General features: G+C 41.1%; 1 protein-coding gene across 1 annotated transcript in view; it reads right to left on the reverse strand.

Moving 5' to 3' along the window:
* LONP2 (lon peptidase 2, peroxisomal) overlaps positions 1-18,887 on the reverse strand; it is a 58,530-nt gene that overhangs the window by 22,726 nt on the left and 16,917 nt on the right. Inside the window, exons 8-10 of the mRNA XM_015819736.1 lie at positions 14,917-15,058; positions 5,509-5,659; positions 633-759 (exon numbers count right to left, since the gene is read on the reverse strand). Of these exons, the coding sequence (XP_015675222.1) occupies positions 633-759; positions 5,509-5,659; positions 14,917-15,058 (420 nt within the window). The remainder of the gene's footprint in view (positions 1-632; positions 760-5,508; positions 5,660-14,916; positions 15,059-18,887) is intronic.

Raw genomic sequence — 18,887 nt, forward strand, 5'->3', positions numbered from 1 at the left:
GTTGTCTTCCGGCTACTGTTGTGTTGTTTCTCTCCTTTGCAAATCTCTCTTCCATTTCTGGAACCCAAAATGAGGAGGCCTGTTCAAAGATTCAGCTCGAAAAAGTCATTATCGTTGCCTGTGGATTTTTTTTTTAACATTTGTCTGCCTTTTCTGTTAATTATTCAATTAATAATAATAACAGGCGGAGAGGTTGTGGGATTACAGGGAGGAAGGACAGGAAAGTGAATGAGGGTGGAGGCAAGGCGGGGACCGCCGAGCGTCTCTGAAAATGTATTGATTTGGATTATTTTTTATTGCTTGTGTATGTAAATGCATCATATTGGTATTTGTTGTTTAATTACAAAAATCAATAAAACTTTATTTAAAAAATAATAATAATAATAACAGGCAACTGATGTTCAATATTATCACTACTATCTTTGTTATGCTGTCTGACACTGGTGGGGATCTATAAATTTAGACGAGCTAAGAATGAAGGCCTCGTATTAATAAGCAGAGACATTTACGTTGCAAAAATCCCACTCTTCGAACGTTCTTTGATAGTACAATATTTCAGATTTATAATTTACTCATTTCACACCAGTAAAAACAAAACGGTGGTATAGAATTTAAAATGCATAAATCATTACCGGGTGATAATCAGCAGGGTTGCTTCTTGGGGAATCTGAATCTGCTGAGGAGTCAGCCCGTGCTGTTCCAGCTGTTTCGGAATCAAATGCCGATGCGCAATTTCTATCTTTTCCTCTTGGGTGTATCCTTGGAAACAGTTCATGAGAGGAGATAGGAATTAACATTTTAGAAGTACCATTTTAAGGAGGGTAAGGCTGAAACCTTAACTTGAGAGCGAGAGAGAAAGCTGAGACAAGCTACTCCAGATGCCTTATTAAGTTAAGTTGGTATAGTTCAGTGGTGGCGAACCTATGGCACACGTGCCAGAGGCGGCACGCGGAGCCCTCTCTGTGGGCACGCGCCATCGCCCCAGCACACGTGGTCTCTGAAAGTTCGCCATCACTGGCCTAAGGCCACCCAGCCTGGAGCCACCATTGGGGAGCCCACCATCCCACCCACCAGAGACCCCCTGGATCTCCCCCAACCCTGCCCGGCTCCCACAGGTGTCCCTCCCCATAAGCAACATCAAGGTGTCCATGCCCACCCCGGCCATGCCCACCCAATCTGCCATGACTACTGCAGCCACACCCATCCAGTGGCCACGCCCACCCAGTCTGCCAAGCCTACTGTAGCTGCGCCCGAGTAGGCCACTCCCACCCGGCACCCGGCGATACGTAAGTGTCATGTTCCGAAAGAAATAACTGCTATGTTTCCTACCAACAAACGAACTGGACTGATCTTCTCCCATTCGCAGAAGTAGCATACAATAACTCCGTGCACAGCAGCACTGGTTACACGCCTTTCAGAGTGGCCACAGGAAAAGAGTTCAACCCAATACCTGGCATGACTTTGAACTGATAGCTCCCCATAGGACAGTTGAAGGCAGTTTTCCACTCGTCTCCCTTTTTTATCCTCACCCGGTAATATGCCTCTCTCAGGTCTAATTTAGTGAAGACACTCCCCTTAGCCAGATGGGTTAATAAGTCCTTAAGGAGGGGGAGTGGGTATTTGTTCTNGCATACATTCTCGGTCGTGGGAGCTTGGCTCCAGGATTTTGGGTTGCAGTTTGGGCACTCGGTCTCTAAAAGGTTTGCCATCACTGGTATAGTTAGTCCTCGAGGTAGAACCACAATTGGGATCAGAATTACCAGGAGGGCTGTTAAGTGAGTCATGCCCAATTTTACGATCTTTTTAGCCCTGGTTGTCAAGCACATCACGGCAGATGTTTAGTGAATCCTGCAGTCGTTACGTGAACTTGACTCCGCCCCAATGACTTTATTTGTCAGCAGCCCCACCCCAGGAACGGGACAACTTGCTGAGCCAACTCACCATGGGACAACTGAAGAGAGGGAGAAGTAGAATTGCAGCTCACCCCGGTCCGTGACTACTCGCCACGGGACAAGAGTTACACTAATATCGAAGAAATAGTGGAGAAAGGATGCCAAAAGAGGGACAAAATGAAATGTGAGTGACAAAAATTAAAATGATTTTTTTAACTATTTTAAATCATTTAAATTGAACTGTTGAATTGTCCCGCAGCGAGTTGGCCGTGGCAAGAAACAATGATTGGAACCTGATCAAAGAGAGAAGCAACCTAGAACTAAGGAGAAACTTCCTGACAGTGAGGACAATCAACCAGTGGAACAGCTGGCCTCCAGAAATCGTGGGCGCTCCATCACTGGAGGTTTTCAAGAAGAGACTGGACAGTCACTTGTCTGAGATGGTATAGGTTCTCCTGCTTGAGCAGGGGGCTGGACTAGAAGACCTCCAAGGTCCTTCCAGTTCTATTCTATTCTATTCTATTCTATTCTATTCTATTCTATTCTATTCTACTCCTATTATTATTCTATTCTATTCTATTCTATTCTATTCTTCTATTCTATATTCTATTCTATTCTACTCTACTCTACTCTACTCTACTCTACTCTACTCTACTCTATTCTATTCTTCTATTCTATTCTATATTCTATTCTATTCTATTCTATTCTATTCTATTCTATTCTACTCTACTCTACTCTATTCTATTCTATTCTATTCTATTCTATTCTACTCCTATTCTACTCCTATTATTATTCTATTCTATTCTATTCTATTCTATTCTATTCTATTCTTCTATTCTATTCTATATTCTACTCTACTCTGCTCTGCTCTGCTCTGCTCTGCTCTGCTCTGCTCTACTCTACTCTACTCTACTCTACTCTATTAAGTTGTCCCATTCCGGCTCACCCCACCCTTGAGGATTTCTAATTTGAGAAGGTTCAAATCTAAAGCAAGACAAGGCCTGCTGCGATTCACGTGTTCCTCTCTTGAGTTATCCCTTGTTGAATTGTTCCATGGTGAGTTGTCACACAGCGAGTTGGCCCATGGCAAGTTGGCCGGGGCGAGTTGTCCTAGACACCTCGGGAAGATTTGAAATGGCGATCACTTGATCCTGCAATGCTGCAATTACTGTAAATACATCCCTCTCTCTCTCTGAGACACACATGCACAAACACATCACGTTTGTGTTACCTGGAACCTGGATGATCTCCATTCTGTCCAACAAAGCAGCTGGGATGGTGGCAGTAGTGTTAGCGGTGGCTATGAAGAGGACTTGAGACAGATCAAACGCTACGTTTAAGTAATGGTCTGTGAAGTTATGGTTTTGCTCAGGATCCAAGACCTTTTAAAAGCAGAAACAAAAATTGAGGTTTTGTTGTTTTTTTTTAACAAAAATTACCGTGCATATTTAATTCATTTCATTTAGCTAAATATGCATGGCTACATTTTTATGGACTTGTGCAACACAAAAATGGAGATATAATTTTAGGATGATTTCTAAACAGTAGCCAAAACGAACTTTAAAATGATATTTTCACAATCCTTAGTGAGTAGATACAAATGGGAGTACCGAAATGCCAAACAGAGAATGATATGCAAACTCCGGCTTTAAAAAGAGGCCTTGTTGTTGCAATTTTTAGCTAACAAAATTTCTAGGCACCTTCCAGTTCTAGCTATTGAACTACAGTTCCCAGGGTTCCATGGGAATAAGAAATGACATCGAGAAAACCCACGGATTCGAGGCTTCGCTTGCAAGAGGTTCCACGTGTGCTCCCATCATAACCGATTAAATAGAATCAGATAATATATGACAGGAAAAAGCTCTGGCTGACACCATGAACAGCACTGACACTTTCTGTAAATAAATACTGGGCTAGATCAATAAGCAGTCTGATATGGTATAACTATGTGTCTCTTTGTTCCAGAAGCATCTGGGCATAAAGCTGATCCAAAAGCAAGGGACAAGAAGACCATCTCAACGTAACAAGAAAGAAAGAAAGAAAGAAAGAAAGAGAGAGAGAGAGAGAGAGAGAGAGAGAGAGAGAGAGAGAGAGAGAGAGAGAGAGAGAGAGAGAGAGAGAGAGNGCATACATTCTCGGTCGTGGGAGCTTGGCTCCAGGATTTTGGGTTGCAGTTTGGGCACTCGGTCTCTAAAAGGTTTGCCATCACTGGTATAGTTAGTCCTCGAGGTAGAACCACAATTGGGATCAGAATTACCAGGAGGGCTGTTAAGTGAGTCATGCCCAATTTTACGATCTTTTTAGCCCTGGTTGTCAAGCACATCGCGGCAGATGTTTAGTGAATCCTGCAGTCGTTACGTGAACTTGACTCCGCCCCAATGACTTTATTTGTCAGCAGCCCCACCCCAGGAACGGGACAACTTGCTGAGCCAACTCACCATGGGACAACTGAAGAGAGGGAGAAGTAGAATTGCAGCTCACCCCGGTCCGTGACTACTCGCCACGGGACAAGAGTTACACTAATATCGAAGAAATAGTGGAGAAAGGATGCCAAAAGAGGGACAAAATGAAATGTGAGTGACAAAAATTAAAATGATTTTTTTAACTATTTTAAATCATTTAAATTGAACTGTTGAATTGTCCCGCAGCGAGTTGACCGTGGCAAGAAACAATGGTTGGAAACTGATCAAAGAGAGAAGCAATCTAGAATTAAGGAGAAACTTCCTGACAGTGAGGACAATTAACCAGTGGAACAGCTTGCCACCAGAAATCGTGGGCGCTCCATCACTGGAGGTTTTCAAGAAGAGACTGGACAGTCACTTGACTGAGATGGTGTAGGTTCTCCTGCTTGAGCAGGGGGCTGGACTAGAAGACCTCCAAGGTCCCTTCCAGCTCTATTCTATTCTATTCTATTCTATTCTATTCTACTCCTATTCTACTCCTATTATTATTCTATTCTATTCTATTCTATTCTATTCTATTCTATTCTATTCTATTCTATTCTATTCTATTCTTCTATTCTATTCTATATTCTATTCTATTCTATTCTACTCTACTCTACTCTACTCTATTCTTCTATTCTATTCTATATTCTATTCTATTCTACTCTACTCTACTCTACTCTACTCTACTCTACTCTACTCTACTCTATTCTACTCTATTCTTCTATTCTATTCTATATTCTATTCTATTCTATTCTATTCTATTCTACTCTACTCTACTCTACTCTACTCTACTCTACTCTACTCTACTCTACTCTATTCTATTCTATTCTATTCTATTCTATTCTATTCTAAAGTTGTCCCATTCCGGCTCACCCTACCCTTGAGGATTTCTAATTTGAGAAGGTTCAAATCTAAAGCAAGACAAGGCCTGCTGCGATTCACGTGTTCCTCTCTTGAGTTATCCCTTGTTGAATTGTTCCATGGTAAGTTGTCACACAGCGAGTTGGCCCGTGGCAAGTTGGCCAGGCCGAGTTGGCCGGGGCTAGTTGTCCTAGACACCTCAGGAAGATTTGAAATGGCGATCACTTGATCCTGCAATGCTGCAATTACTGTAAATACATCCCTCTCTCTCTCTGAGACATACATGCACAAACACATCATGTTTGTGTTACCTGGAACCTGGATGATCTCCATTCTGTCCAACAAAGCAGCTGGGATGGTGGCAGTAGTGTTAGCGGTGGCTATGAAGAGGACTTGAGACAGATCAAACGCTACGTTTAAGTAATGGTCTGTGAAGTTATGGTTTTGCTCAGGATCCAAGACCTTTTAAAAGCAGAAACAAAAATTGAGGTTTTGTTGTTTTTTTTTACAAAAATTACCGTGCATATTTAATTCATTTCATTTAGCTAAATATGCATGGCTACATTTTTATGGACTTGTGCAACACAAAAATGCAGATATAATTTTAGGATGATTTCTAAACAGTAGCCAAAACGAACTTTAAAATGATATTTTCACAATCCTTAGTAAGTAGATACAAATGGGAACACTGAAATGCCAAATAGAGAATGATATGCAAACTCCGGCTTTAAAAAGAGGCCTCGTTGTTGCAATTTTTAGCTAATAAAATTTCTAGGCACCTTCCAGTTCTGGCTATTGAACTACAGTTCCCAGGGTTCCATGGGAATAAGAAATGACATCGAGAAAACCCACAGATTCGAGGCTTCGCTTGCAAGAGGTTCCACATTTGTTCCTGTCATAAATGATTAAATAGAATCAGATAATATATGACAGGAAAAAGCTCCGGCTGACACCATGAACAGCACTGACACTTTCTGTAAATAAATACTGAGCTAGATCAATAAGCAGTCTGATATGGTATAACTATGTGTCTCTTTGTTTCAGAAGCATCTGGGCATAAAGCTGATCCAAAAGCAAGGGACAAGAACATCTCAACGTAACAAGAAAGAAAGAAAGAAAGAAAGAAAGAGAGAGAGAGAGAGGGGGGGGGGAAGGAAGGAAGGAAAGAGAAAGGGAGGAAGGAAGGAAGGAAGGAAGGAAGGAAGGAAAGAAAGAAAGAAAGAAAGAAAGAAAGAAAGAAAGAAAGAAAGAAAGAAAGAAAGAAAGAAAGAAAGAAAGAAAGAAAGAAAGAAAGAAGAAGGAAGGAAGGAAGGAAGGAAGGAAGGAAGGAAGGAAGGAAGGAAGGAGAAAGAAATAAAAAAGAGAAAGAAAGAGAAAGAAGAAAGAAGGAAAGAAGGAAGGAAGGAAGGAAGGAAGGAAGGAAGGAGAAGAAGAAAGAAAGGAAGGAAGGAAGGAAGGAAGGAAAGAGAAAGAAATAAAAAAGAGAAAGAGAAAGAAGAAGGAAGGAAGGAAGGAAGGAAGGAAGGAAGGAAGGAAGGAAGGAAGGAAGGAAGGAAGGAAAGTTATGGTTGGATGCTAGTAACAAAAAGGATGAGGATTTATGTTTTTGATCACCCCAGTGCTGTATAGAGAATTCTTTTCTGCGTCGCACTGCTAGAAATGAACATCCCGGAAAGCCTATCGTGACTGTAAATGCCTCTATATCAACATTAATCTATGTACGTTTTAAAAATCCTCACCCAGGAAAATCACTGCAAAGTCAATTCTAATCAATGTAATAGACCAGCCCTGAATAACTTCTGGATCTGACAATGTTATAGTCTCCTCCCAGATCAAAGCAGAGGAAGAGAACCAATGAGCAGGCACGGGCCAAATTCTTTGGCCCCTACATGTATGAGATGTGCCCCACCCTATTTGACCAGCAAGATCAGTGGGATGTCTTACTTAGCAGACGGATTAAAAACAACTGGAGAAGAGGGTTCAAATGTCAATAATTGCCTTTTTAAAGGAGGCTGGAACAGACCCACGGGAGAATCACGGCAAAGGCAGAACACCAAATGCAACAGGCTGTTTTGCGTTGTGTGCAGCATAACTGCAGGGGGTTTTCCACGGTTAAGGGTTTATCAGCTGGAAACTTTGCTGAGACCACCAAGACAGAAACATGAGGATAATCCCCCCCCATCAGAAGGGGAGCATAGACAGAGGTACAAGTATTTGCAACCAAGCCCCCTGCCTCGCTCATATTTCTCTGCCAAACAGGCCACCCAGGAAATACGTCACTGTCACTTGAATGTGCTAATTAGAGCTAAATTAAACAAAAGCGTCATTCTGATTTGTGTTGCATTTCAAGGTGAACATCACAGTTGCCGGCACCAGGCTATACCGTTGGCTTTCTTTTTTTTAAGGGTCACTTGGCTGAAGATTTGCAGACCGAAGCGAGCAGAAGGCTGCCAGTGGCGGTAGCCTTTCCATATTTCTGGATATGCAGTATATTTCACATTCTATTCGTAGCTTTAATCTCTTTGGAAGAAAATGTGCTTCAGGGATGGAACTAGTTCAGAGAAGGCAACTGGGTCCAGGTTTATTTTTATTTAAGTGGACTCTAGTAAAAGGACTAAGATGGTAGAAATGTGGACCATACTATTTCAGTCCAGAGATGGGGTTACTGCAGTCCTTTTCTCTAACATGTATTTACTTATATAAAATAAGTTTTTTTTTAACATGGCACACCACCCCACGGAAAACATCCACATTACTGACTGAACGCCATCAAACCTGGGAAATGTTTAGAAACAGCTGGAAGAATACTAGGCTTGAGGTACTAAGTTTAAAGTGCATAGGATAATTTATGCTCCAACTTTATGGAGACTTTTCTATTATTTGAAGGGCCATCCCTGCAAGTTTAGTTGAAATATAAATAACCAGAAGAATATGGGGATGGGGTGGAACCGAAGTTGCCCATTAACGGTTAACATGGAGCCAGAGAAAACCCACAATTCCCCTGATCCCACTCTCTGAACCAAGACAGGCAGTTTTCTGAGGTTTTAGTATTTATTTCTTAAGTTACATTTCAACTTATACATTGTTCAGCTCTGTTTCCATTTTTTTCTCCCTGGAGGGATGATATGCAGTACTTTAGCTTGATAACGCATGAGTGGCAACCTGCCGTGGATCCAACGTATACTAAGCTGCTGTCATTCTCTCCATTCTGTAGGTGCGCAAATTATTTCCAATCATTTCCAAGCTCTCTTGTGCGCCCTTGTTGCTAAGGCAGCAAGCAAAAGCCAACAAACACAACTCGGAGGAAATAGCGGAACTCTGAAGTAAACAAGCTATGATGTAGCATCATGGCAATCTTTAAGGATTGTAATGGCTTATGACATGACCAAGGGGATTTCAACTGATTGGACTAAAAAGAGCAGGGCTAAAGTTCAAAATTAGCATGTTAATATGTTGGGTTTTATTATCTTATTATTTTCATGATAAAAAGAATAAAATTCGTGGGCATGACTCTATTAAGAAGAGGTGTCAACTCCCCCGAAGCATCAGGTCTGCTTTTCTCCATGACTCCCTAATTTCAGTATTGGGTTGTGTTATATTGTTATATTCAGAATTGGGTATGTCTGGTTTAAGGCAAAGAAGGACGAGGGGTGACATGATAGCAGTGTTCCAACATCTAAGGGGCTGCCATAAAAAAGAGGAGGTCAACTATTCTCCAAAACACCTGGAAGCAGGACAAGAAGCAACGGATGGAAATTAACCAAAGAGAGAAGAAGAGGTGGTAGAGCAGGTCACCAACCATTGTCGATTGGTGGACTGGAAGAAAAGGGAGGGGGAAGCATTTTACATGCGCGCATGTGCACACGGGGCCGCGAGCACACACGTGCTGCAAATGGGGCGGGGCTAATGCCTGTGTGATACTCACTAGCCCAGCCCCATTCTTGCGTGGTGCAGCGCCTTGTATCTGTACCTTGCGGCGCGGCAGCAGCCATTTTTGCACCTTGCAGCACGGTGGCCCATTTTTGCGCCCCTGGTTTTTGCGTGCCAGAGAGGCACTCAGAGGCATCTCCCTGCCCCCCCCCCCCCGAGGGCACCACAATGCTGATGTGGCCCTGGCACTTTGTGATAAATAAGTGGGTTTTGGGTTGCAGTTTGGGCACTCGGTCTCTAAAAGGTTCGCCATCACTGCTGTAGGGTCTCCTGCTTGAGCAGGGGGTTGGACTAGAAGACCTCCAAGGACCCTTCCAACTCTGTTATTCTGTAAAGTGAAACTGATTGTTTTACATAAGTCTGGAATTTGTACAGGTTTTTATATACTGGGAGTTAAATTCAAATAAAGGCGGAAAAGAAGAACAGGTTATTCACGTTTGCCCGTACCTTCCAATTCTGTAACGGCTGAGAAGAAATTTGAGCATTTCAACTCCCCTAGACGTGAGTTACAGTGCTAGGAAATACAACCATGTCAAATTAGGATATGGATATACAGTAACCATGGGGTTTGGTTTTGTTTTCGACGCTCCCAAGGTCTGTATGAGCCCAGGGAAAAGCTGCGACATTAAGACATGATGAACAAGATCCATTTGAGATACCAAAGGGAGGACAAGATTTCACAGCTGCAGCTTTGTTTTGGAATAAGGCTCTCAACCCACAAATCCAGAGAACTTGTCAGCAACAAAACTGCTGGAGGGCAAGAGAAGACACCCAATGAATCATACCGGAGCACCAGGGATTTGCTTTCTATACGTGGAAAGAGGCCAGAAGCTCTTGATAGCTTTCAGAGTCTATTCCGAGATCTATTGCAACCTTCCATAATGGCCGGATTTCGCGGGACTCTGCATTGCAAGCCAGCAGAGAGAGAAAACTGCTTTTCAGAAAGGGCTCCCGGTTCCGAATTGATGGTATGCTTACTAGCAAAATGTTTATATGCATCTTACGACCCATAAACATGCAACTACGGGTGGCCCTTGACCACTTTACAATGCCTTGGTAAGGCCACACTTGGAATACTGCATCAAGTTTTGGTCACCACGATGTAAAAAAGATGCTGAGACTCTAGAAAGAGTACAGAGAAGAGCAACAAAGATGATTAGGGGACTGGAGGCTAAAACATATAAGGAACGGTTGCTGGAATTGGGTATGTCTAGTTTAACAAAGAGAAGGACGAGGGGGGACATGATAGCAGCGTTCCAGGCTCTTAGGGGCTGCCACAAAGAAGAGGGAGTCAAGCTATTCTCCAAGGCGCCTGAAGGCAGGACGAGAAGCAACGGATGGAAACTGATCAAGGAGAGAAGCAACTTAGAATTAAGAAGAAACTTCCTGACAGTTAGAACAATTAACCAGTGGAACAACCTGCCTCCAGAAGCGGTGAATGCTCCAACACTGGAAGTTTTTAAGAAGAGACTGGACAGCCATTTATCTGAAATGGTATAGGGTTTCCTGCCTGAGCAGGGGGTTGGACTCGATGACCTCCAAGGTCCCTTCCAACTTTATTATTATTATTATTATTATTATTATTATTATTATTATTATTATTATTATTATTATTATTATTATTATTATTATTAACTTATGTTGCTAAACGGGACAGTCCTTGAGTGAATTTTGCCCCATTTTACCATCTTTCTCGGCACAGTGATTTAATCAGTTAACCGCGGTGGTTCAGTTGGCAACGACGGTCGTTAAGTGAATCTGGCTTCCCCCATTGACTTTGCTTGTCTGAGGGCCGCAAAAGGGGGATCACGTGACACCCCCCCCAGGACACTGAAACCGTTATAAATATGAACCAGTTGCGAAGCTTCTGATTTCTGATCACGTGGCCCCTGGGGATGCCACAACGTTTGTTAAGTGTGAAAAACGGTCACAGGTCACTTTTTTCAGGGCTGTTGTAACTTCGAATAGTTATGAAATGCTGTAAGTCGAGGACTATCCATAGCTAGCAAAGTCAGCAATATTCAAATGGGAAATCAAATACGTAAAACAAGTAGTGGGAAAAACAAGAAGTTGTGGGTGCTCCAACACTGGAAGTTTTTAAGAAGAGACTGGACGACCATTTGTCTGAAATGGAGTAGGGCAAGGGTAGGCAACCTTGGCTCTTTTATGACTCGTGGACTTCAACTCCCAGAATTCCTGAGCCAGCATGGCTCAGCTTGGAAACCTCTCCCTTTCCCCTCAGCGTGGCTGGCTCAGGAATTCTGGGAGTTGAAGTCCACGAGTCATAGAAGAGCCAAGGCTGCCTACCCCTGGTATAGGGTTTTCCAGCCTGAGCAGGGGGTTGGACTAAAAGACCTCCAAGGTCCCTTCCAACTCTACTACTACTACTACTACTACTACTACTACTACTACTACTACTACTATTATTATTATTAAATACCTATCAATGAATGGTTAGTGAATACATTTCATATTGCGCAATATTTCTGTTTGCTCTCCACATTTGTCAGCGATTAATGTGTTTGTGTATTACACAAACATAAATCTCTATATATGATATAGATATAGATATATGAGTATATAGATTATATACACAATCTACAAAATATGGATGATGGCCAGGAACCTAGCCAAAATCTCACCTCAGTATGTTGATGTTTGAGAGGCAGCTCCTCCTATAAATTTTAGGTACCCATGGAAGACTTGACACAAGAAGGCCTCTATGAAAAAATTATGCCTTTCTGTTAATGTATATTTTTTATATTAACTCATTTAAATCTACTTGAATTTTACTGCTGCATCATAATCATTTTTATTCTGTCTGTGTACCACTTCAAGAAATGTATATGGAAAACTGCATAAACTACATCGGAGAAAGAAATATTGAAAATGAGAGTTATGCCCATTGAGGCTCCCTCAGTTTCTCCTTGGTCAGCATTCTGTGATTCATGCTTTTCCACTTCTGTGTATTTCCCAGTCCTCTCAAGCTCTCACTGGAGCTGTGTTAAGCGAGCAACACTACGTTACTATGAACAATTCTCACGTAATACAGGGTGGAACGTCCACAATGCCTGGGCGACTGACTGCATGCTGCTGTCAACATAATTTATCCTTTCCATTATGGAATGAGCACACATCCTTTTTGCTTATCGGCTTGAATTATGGCCTGGAAGAGTGCTGCTAATTAAAATTATATATCACACACGGGCATGCCGAGTTTGAACATTTGTCAAAGACAGAAAGCCATCTCAATTAGCTTTCTTTACTAGAACTTTTCAAATGAGTATAATGCACTGAAAGAGTTGAGGGAGAATCAACGGAGATGGGTCAAAAGTCCTGCCAAGCAGCTAATGTTTCAGCCAAATCTCAGCCTGGGTCCAAAGCTTGCTCCGTAGCAATGCCAAAAAGCAGAAGAGGCACCAAACAATTCTTCCTACCCGATCCTCGTAATAGAAATCGGTTACTTTATCAATCTTTTTATATTGCAAAGGTCTGACATTAACCCCCAGTTATCGAGAAAAGCCTAGAGCTATTTGAAATTTCTAGCAGCTTCCCTTCCCTCACCGAGTGAGGCTCTCATTCACAGGATTCAAGGCACTTGTGTCACAGAATCACAAGACTTGCACAGAGTTCATTGGCATAGAAAGTGAAAATCGCCTAGAGAAAGAAGTGGCTTTTTTTTCTAAGAACAATACCGTATTGCTGCCTTAAATTAAGTTTTATTCAGCGTGACAATTCGGTTGTCAGCCCCAGTGGGGGCTTTACAAAAGTCATAAAGAGGGTGTGAAGGTAATAATCTGCCCCATTTATTTTACTATCAAGATCCTGTTTTCAAATAGACAAGATTCAAGTGACTCTTGCGATCCGGTTATCACCTGAGCAGGACAGGAAGATAAAATATCATCTTCAGGCTCTTTGTTCCAATGGTGGTGGGTTTTTTTTGTTGTCGTTGTTTTGCATGAAAATAAGATTAAAAAGAAGCTTTTGTGCACTCAAAATTCCTAGTCCCATAACAGGCAGAATCATCTCTGCAAGCATTTAGAGGCCGGCCTGTACTTTCTGCACGATTTCTCTTGTCTACAAATGTTCTCCATTAAGAAACACTCGGATTCCTTTCTGTCCACTCTGACCTTCAAGAGGAGGACATCTAAATATAGAATGAATGTTCCCTTGTTGACGAACATAACTGGAAATAAGACATTCCGCTCTGATCAAGCAACAAATGCACCTTGACCTTAACCAGAGACTATCAACACATTGAAAAATTCCAGCCCTTTCTCCAAGCTACAAATAGCAGAACGTATTTATTTATTTAACATTCAAGACAAACTGAACCCCAAGGTGTCGTTTTCCTGAACACTTCAGGTGTGCTACTGCCTTCTTAAATATCATAGCTGAGGATGGGTGACCAAACACTCAGTGTTGGTATCTAGGAAGCGAACCTATTTCCTCACCTGTGTTAAGTGCAGATTGTTGCCAAACACTTAGCGAAGTGCTTTGCCCATCTTAAAACAGCCTCAGAAATATCAAACAAATTAATCTAGGGATGCCTTCTATAAAATAGGGGGTGAGCAGAATACAGTTTATTTTTAATGTAACGCTATGACCCACAAACCAGAGCACAATGCAAAAATGTTTACTTAGAATCACTCAGAAGAATTACAAGTTAAGGAATTTGCTTTGAAAGCCAAAATGAAACTCAGCAGCAACCACAATTCTTCCCCACACACCAATACAATCCTGGTTATCCAACTCCCCCACAAGCTTTTTTTATTTATTTCAGCACTATAAAGATGGGTTAAGACATATATTGCAGATATTATTTAACTGGGAGTCAGAGATGTTAGCTTGCTATAAAAGATTCTGATGTAGAATCTCTTTGGTCTGGCAACAAATGACTAATAATCCTCTCTAAATTCCTGGTCCTAACAGAGGCAGCCTTGTGATATAACACATTGAGAAACAGAATGACTTTTTACGCTTAATTATAACCATTCTTAACACCATAGCAATGCCAAGTTGTACCAAGCTATCCAGCTTGTTTCAAGAGAAAACAATGATTTCCTCATACAATGTGATTGTAGCACTTGAGAAGTATTTCATGAAAAAAAACCAAACCCGGTCTAATGACAAACGACTTGTAATTTTGTCCAGCACAACACACTTGCTATTTCACCAATGCAGCTGATCCATTCTCCCTTCCTAATTCCTGTTAAAAATAAAAATGCCTTTCCTTAAGAATATCAATCCCATCTGCTTAAGTGCCTACTATCATGGGCCTATGATCCAAAATAGTTATCATTCTTAACATGTTCTAACTTAATTGAACTTTTTTTTTTTAAAAAAGTAATAAACAGTCTCCAGTTTCATTCCTCCACAGCAGCCAGTATGAATACAGCAGAGATGTTTTCTAAAACCGATTAATGGATTGAAACCAGCATTCTGCACACTTAGAGTAAAAAATAAAAAATGACCTCTCCCTATTTTAATAGTCCCAAGATAAACCAGAGATTCTCCCGACTTGAGAACTGAAACAGACATCAAGTCTCCAAAATGTAATATTCTTAATAACATGCTTTCCTTAAGAGGTGAAATTTACCTCACACGTCTGTTTTATCGGAAAATCTACCTCACGTCTTCCTTATCTAGTGTACTCCACATACGATGGGTGTGCAACTTCCATAATTTTGGCTGAGAAGGTGGGAATTGAGGTCCTGATCCAACCGGAGAGCATGAGGTCAGAATCCAGGGTTCAATCCTTGTTTGTCAGAACACATCCCAATTCTTACCTCAAGCAATGCAGCTGCAGGATCCCCTTGCAGGCTTTTTCCAAGCTTGTCCACCTCATCTAGGAGAAAGACTGGATTGTTGACCCCAACAGTCTTCAAGCCATTGATGATACGGCCGGGCATGCTGCCAACATACGTGCGCCTTGTAAAAAAAAAAAGGAGAAAAATGGAAAGACTGAAATGTAACATCATGAAAGCACTCAAAAACTGAAGATGCGAGCTTGGCTCAAGTTATGCATGCACACCATCCCACAACGGACGCATGGCTGCCAAAACTGATGGAGTTAGCAGAGAGGGCTAAACGGACCGCTTGGATTAAAGAAAAGAACACAATTAATTTTGCTTCTACTTGGAAACCGCTTCTGAACTTTGTGCTTGAGGTGGAAAAAAACCCAAAATTTTGATTTTGGGTTTTGCTGATTAGATAGGTTTAGTGTTCTAGAAATGGCTAGTATATACTATAATATAAAAGTAAAAAGTGAGGAAAACAAATTTAAATAAGAATTTTTGTAAACAGGATCTATGACGAGGCAACCAAGATGATCAATTAGAAAAGAAGCTTTATACTGATGTGGTTATTATTTGCAGAAACATGAGAAAAATGTTTATATTTAATTGTCATTTATTCAAATAATAAGAAATGCATTAATTTAAGGTTGGCAAAAGAGAACATTATTGGAAGAAGAGAAAATCAAGCAAAGCCATTATATTATAATAATAATAATAATAATAATAATAATAATAATAATAATAAGAAGAAGAAGAAGAAGAAGAAGAAGAAGAAGAAGAAGAAGAAGAAGAAGAAGAAGAAGAAGAAGAAGAAGAAGAAGAAGAAGAAGAAGAAGAAGAAGAAGAAGAAGAAGAAGAAGAAGAAGAAGAAGAAGAAGAAGAAGAAGAAGAAGAAGAAGANATAATAATAATAATAATAATAATAATAATAATAATAATAATAATAATAATAATAATAATAATAATAATAATAAGAAGAAGAAGAAGAAGAAGAAGAAGAAGAAGAAGAAGAAGAAGAAGAAGAAGAAGAAGAAGAAGAAGAAGAAGAAGAAGAAGAAGAAGAAGAAGAAGAAGAAGAAGAAGAAGTTGGAAGGGACCTTATAGGTCATCTAGTCCAACCCCTTGATTGTTTTTTAAATACTAACCCAAACAACACGCTGTTCACCAAATATTAAGGTGATTATGTTAAAAATCAATAAAACATATATAAAAAAAGTAAAAGTTGAGGTTTTATGTTATTATTTTATCCTACTGCACCAAAAGGAGCCGGAGGTCAATGCCTTTTTTTTTCTTTTTCCCCTCTACCGTACACTTTTCTCTCTTCTCTTTTCCTCCCCTATTTTACCTGTATCTTTTTAATATATATATTTTTGTATTTTATGTGTCGTTAAAAAATAATAAAGTTTTGAACTACAAGTTATGCACGCACATCAGCAGGAGTGAGAAATTGCCTGAAAGTACAAAAATACATGGACTATGTTGTGATTCTGAAAACAGCTTATATAAATGAAGTAATGGTATGATCAGAGATATCTTAAGAGTATCAGATCAATTTCAGCTAGTCCAGATTTGTCCACTTGAGAGTAGCTTTTCAAGATCTCAGTAAAGGGTCTCTCAACAGCTCCCAAATTAGGCATCTTTGTGAAATGGCCGATAACTTCAGAAAAATCATTTAATAAAGGCACAAAAACTAAAACGCTCCAAACTGATTTTTAACTGCTCATCAACATTAATTGCAGGTAAAACTGGACATTCAAGCATGCTCACCTGAGTCCTTGAATGCCAGTTGTGTTAAAGATTTTTTTTACATTGCTAGTTTGTTTAAACAATAAGATTCAGCTCAAATCTGAATCAAGAAAAAAAAATTGATAGCTGGTGAACAGACCTGGATATAACAAGGGTTAACAGAATAACAGAGTTGGAAGGGATCTTGGAGGTCATCTAGTCCAACCCCCTGCTCAGGCAGGAAACCCTATACCATTTCAGACAAATGGCTACCCAGTCTCTTCTTAAAAACTTCCAGTGTTGGAGCATTCACAACTTCTGGAGGCAAACTGTTCCATTAATTAATGGTTATATTCCACTAATATTCAAGCACGATGATAAACCATACTTTATTATAGCAGAGATAAATCTAGTCTCTCTTTAGGCTTTGGGAAAAGCATGTTTTAATTTACAAGAAAAAGGTTTGTGTATATGTGTGTATGTATAGGCAGATACAGAGTTACTTATTCTTACTTGTAGTGCACTTATTTATTTTATTTTATTTATTTATTTATTTGATTTGTATCCCGCCCTTCTCCTTACCGGACTCAGGGCGGCTTATGTTATAACTTATGTTATCACCCCCCAAAAATAATAATCCAATAACTTCACGTTGTGAAACCTTAGCAGTGAGTTCGTGAATTTCCCGCAACTAAATCTCACAGACACAAAACGCAAATCAAGGAATGTGTGTACGATTATAAACCCATTTCGCTGAAAGGATGGAGAAAATGTTGTGTTATATAATGGGGTGGCTAATAAAATCCAGCTGGGGATGGAATGTTTGGCCAGCTTCCTTCCCAGGACCCAAATGATGTCAGAAGGCAGGATATAAGCCAAACTCCACCCCAAGTACACACACACACACACACACACACAGAATCTCTTGTTGCTTCTGCATTTCTACCGCCCAGAGGGACTTCTCTCCCTCATGGAATAGGAAAAATAATTCTTCAAAGCAGTTGACTTGTTTGTGTTCTCCTGCGATTTGTTTTCGCCCTGTCTGTAGCATCAGAGCAGCCTACCCCAAAGGCTCAGGGGATGTGTATACAAAGTGCACAAAAACAAGTTCCTAGCCCTGCACTATTATTAGACCTAAAGAATGTAGACAATAAAAGAACTCCTTTTCTTTTCCTTGGCCTGGACTGGCATGGCTGCCTACGACTACAAAGGCTCTTTTTCCTTCGGCTCTCGGTTAGCCTGTCTCCCGGGATCGAAACACAAAACAGAACCAAAATCAAACTTCTCCCAGACGGGACTCAAGTCTAAGATTCCCACTGTCTCTCCAGCATGGCTGGAGGAACTTAATAAGGGCATGTTGTTTCAAAGGGATAAATGGTAAGAAACTTTCTAAGCTCAGGGCAAAACCATTTACTATCTGCATCCACAGAGGAGCAGGAAGAGCGTTCCTTTTAAGTGAAACAGGATGCACAGAAGCGGGCTAAGTAATCGGTGATTTGGTCTTTTTTAAAAAAAAAATTGCCAGAAATAACAAACGCAGGGAGTCCTCGACTTACGGCCACATCGAGCCCAAGCTTTCTATTGCTAAGCGAAACATTTGTTAAGTGAGTTTTGCCCCCTTTTACGACCTTTCCTGCCACAGCTGTTAAGCGAACCTGACTCTCCTTGTCATAAGGTCACAAAAGGGGATCACACGATCCCGGGGCACCGCAACCGTCCTAAATAGGACGAGTTGCCATTTCCTTCTCCAGTGGATCACATTTTGTCAGAACTCTCTGCTATGACCTGTCCTAAAGTTGAAACTCAAGTACTTTGAGAAGGAATGAGAAGGAAGGACTCACTAGAGAAGAGCCTAATGCTGGGAAAGATGGAGGGCAAGAGAAGAAGGGGACGACAGAGAATGAGCTGGCTGGATGGAGTCACTGAAGCAGTAGGCGGGAGCTTCAATGGACTCCAGAAGATGGTAGAGGACAGGAAGGCCTGGAAGAACGTTGTCCATGGGGTTGCGATGGGTCGGACACGACTTCGCAACTAACAACAGGCTCAACCCTTCCAAGACCGAGTGGCTGTGGCTGCCGGCGCCTCGGCATAGTCAGCTGACCCCATCGCTGACTATAGGGGGCGAAATTTTGGCCCCCTCAGAGAAGGCTCGCAACTTGGGAGTCCTCCTGGATCCACGGCTGACATTGGAAGACCATCTGTCGGCCGTGACCAGGGGGGCGTTTTATCAGGTTCGC

Source organism: Protobothrops mucrosquamatus, unplaced genomic scaffold (assembly GCF_001527695.2).
Source record: "Protobothrops mucrosquamatus isolate PMUCROS unplaced genomic scaffold, P.Mucros_1.0 scaffold971, whole genome shotgun sequence".
Lineage (NCBI taxonomy): Eukaryota > Metazoa > Chordata > Lepidosauria > Squamata > Viperidae > Protobothrops > Protobothrops mucrosquamatus.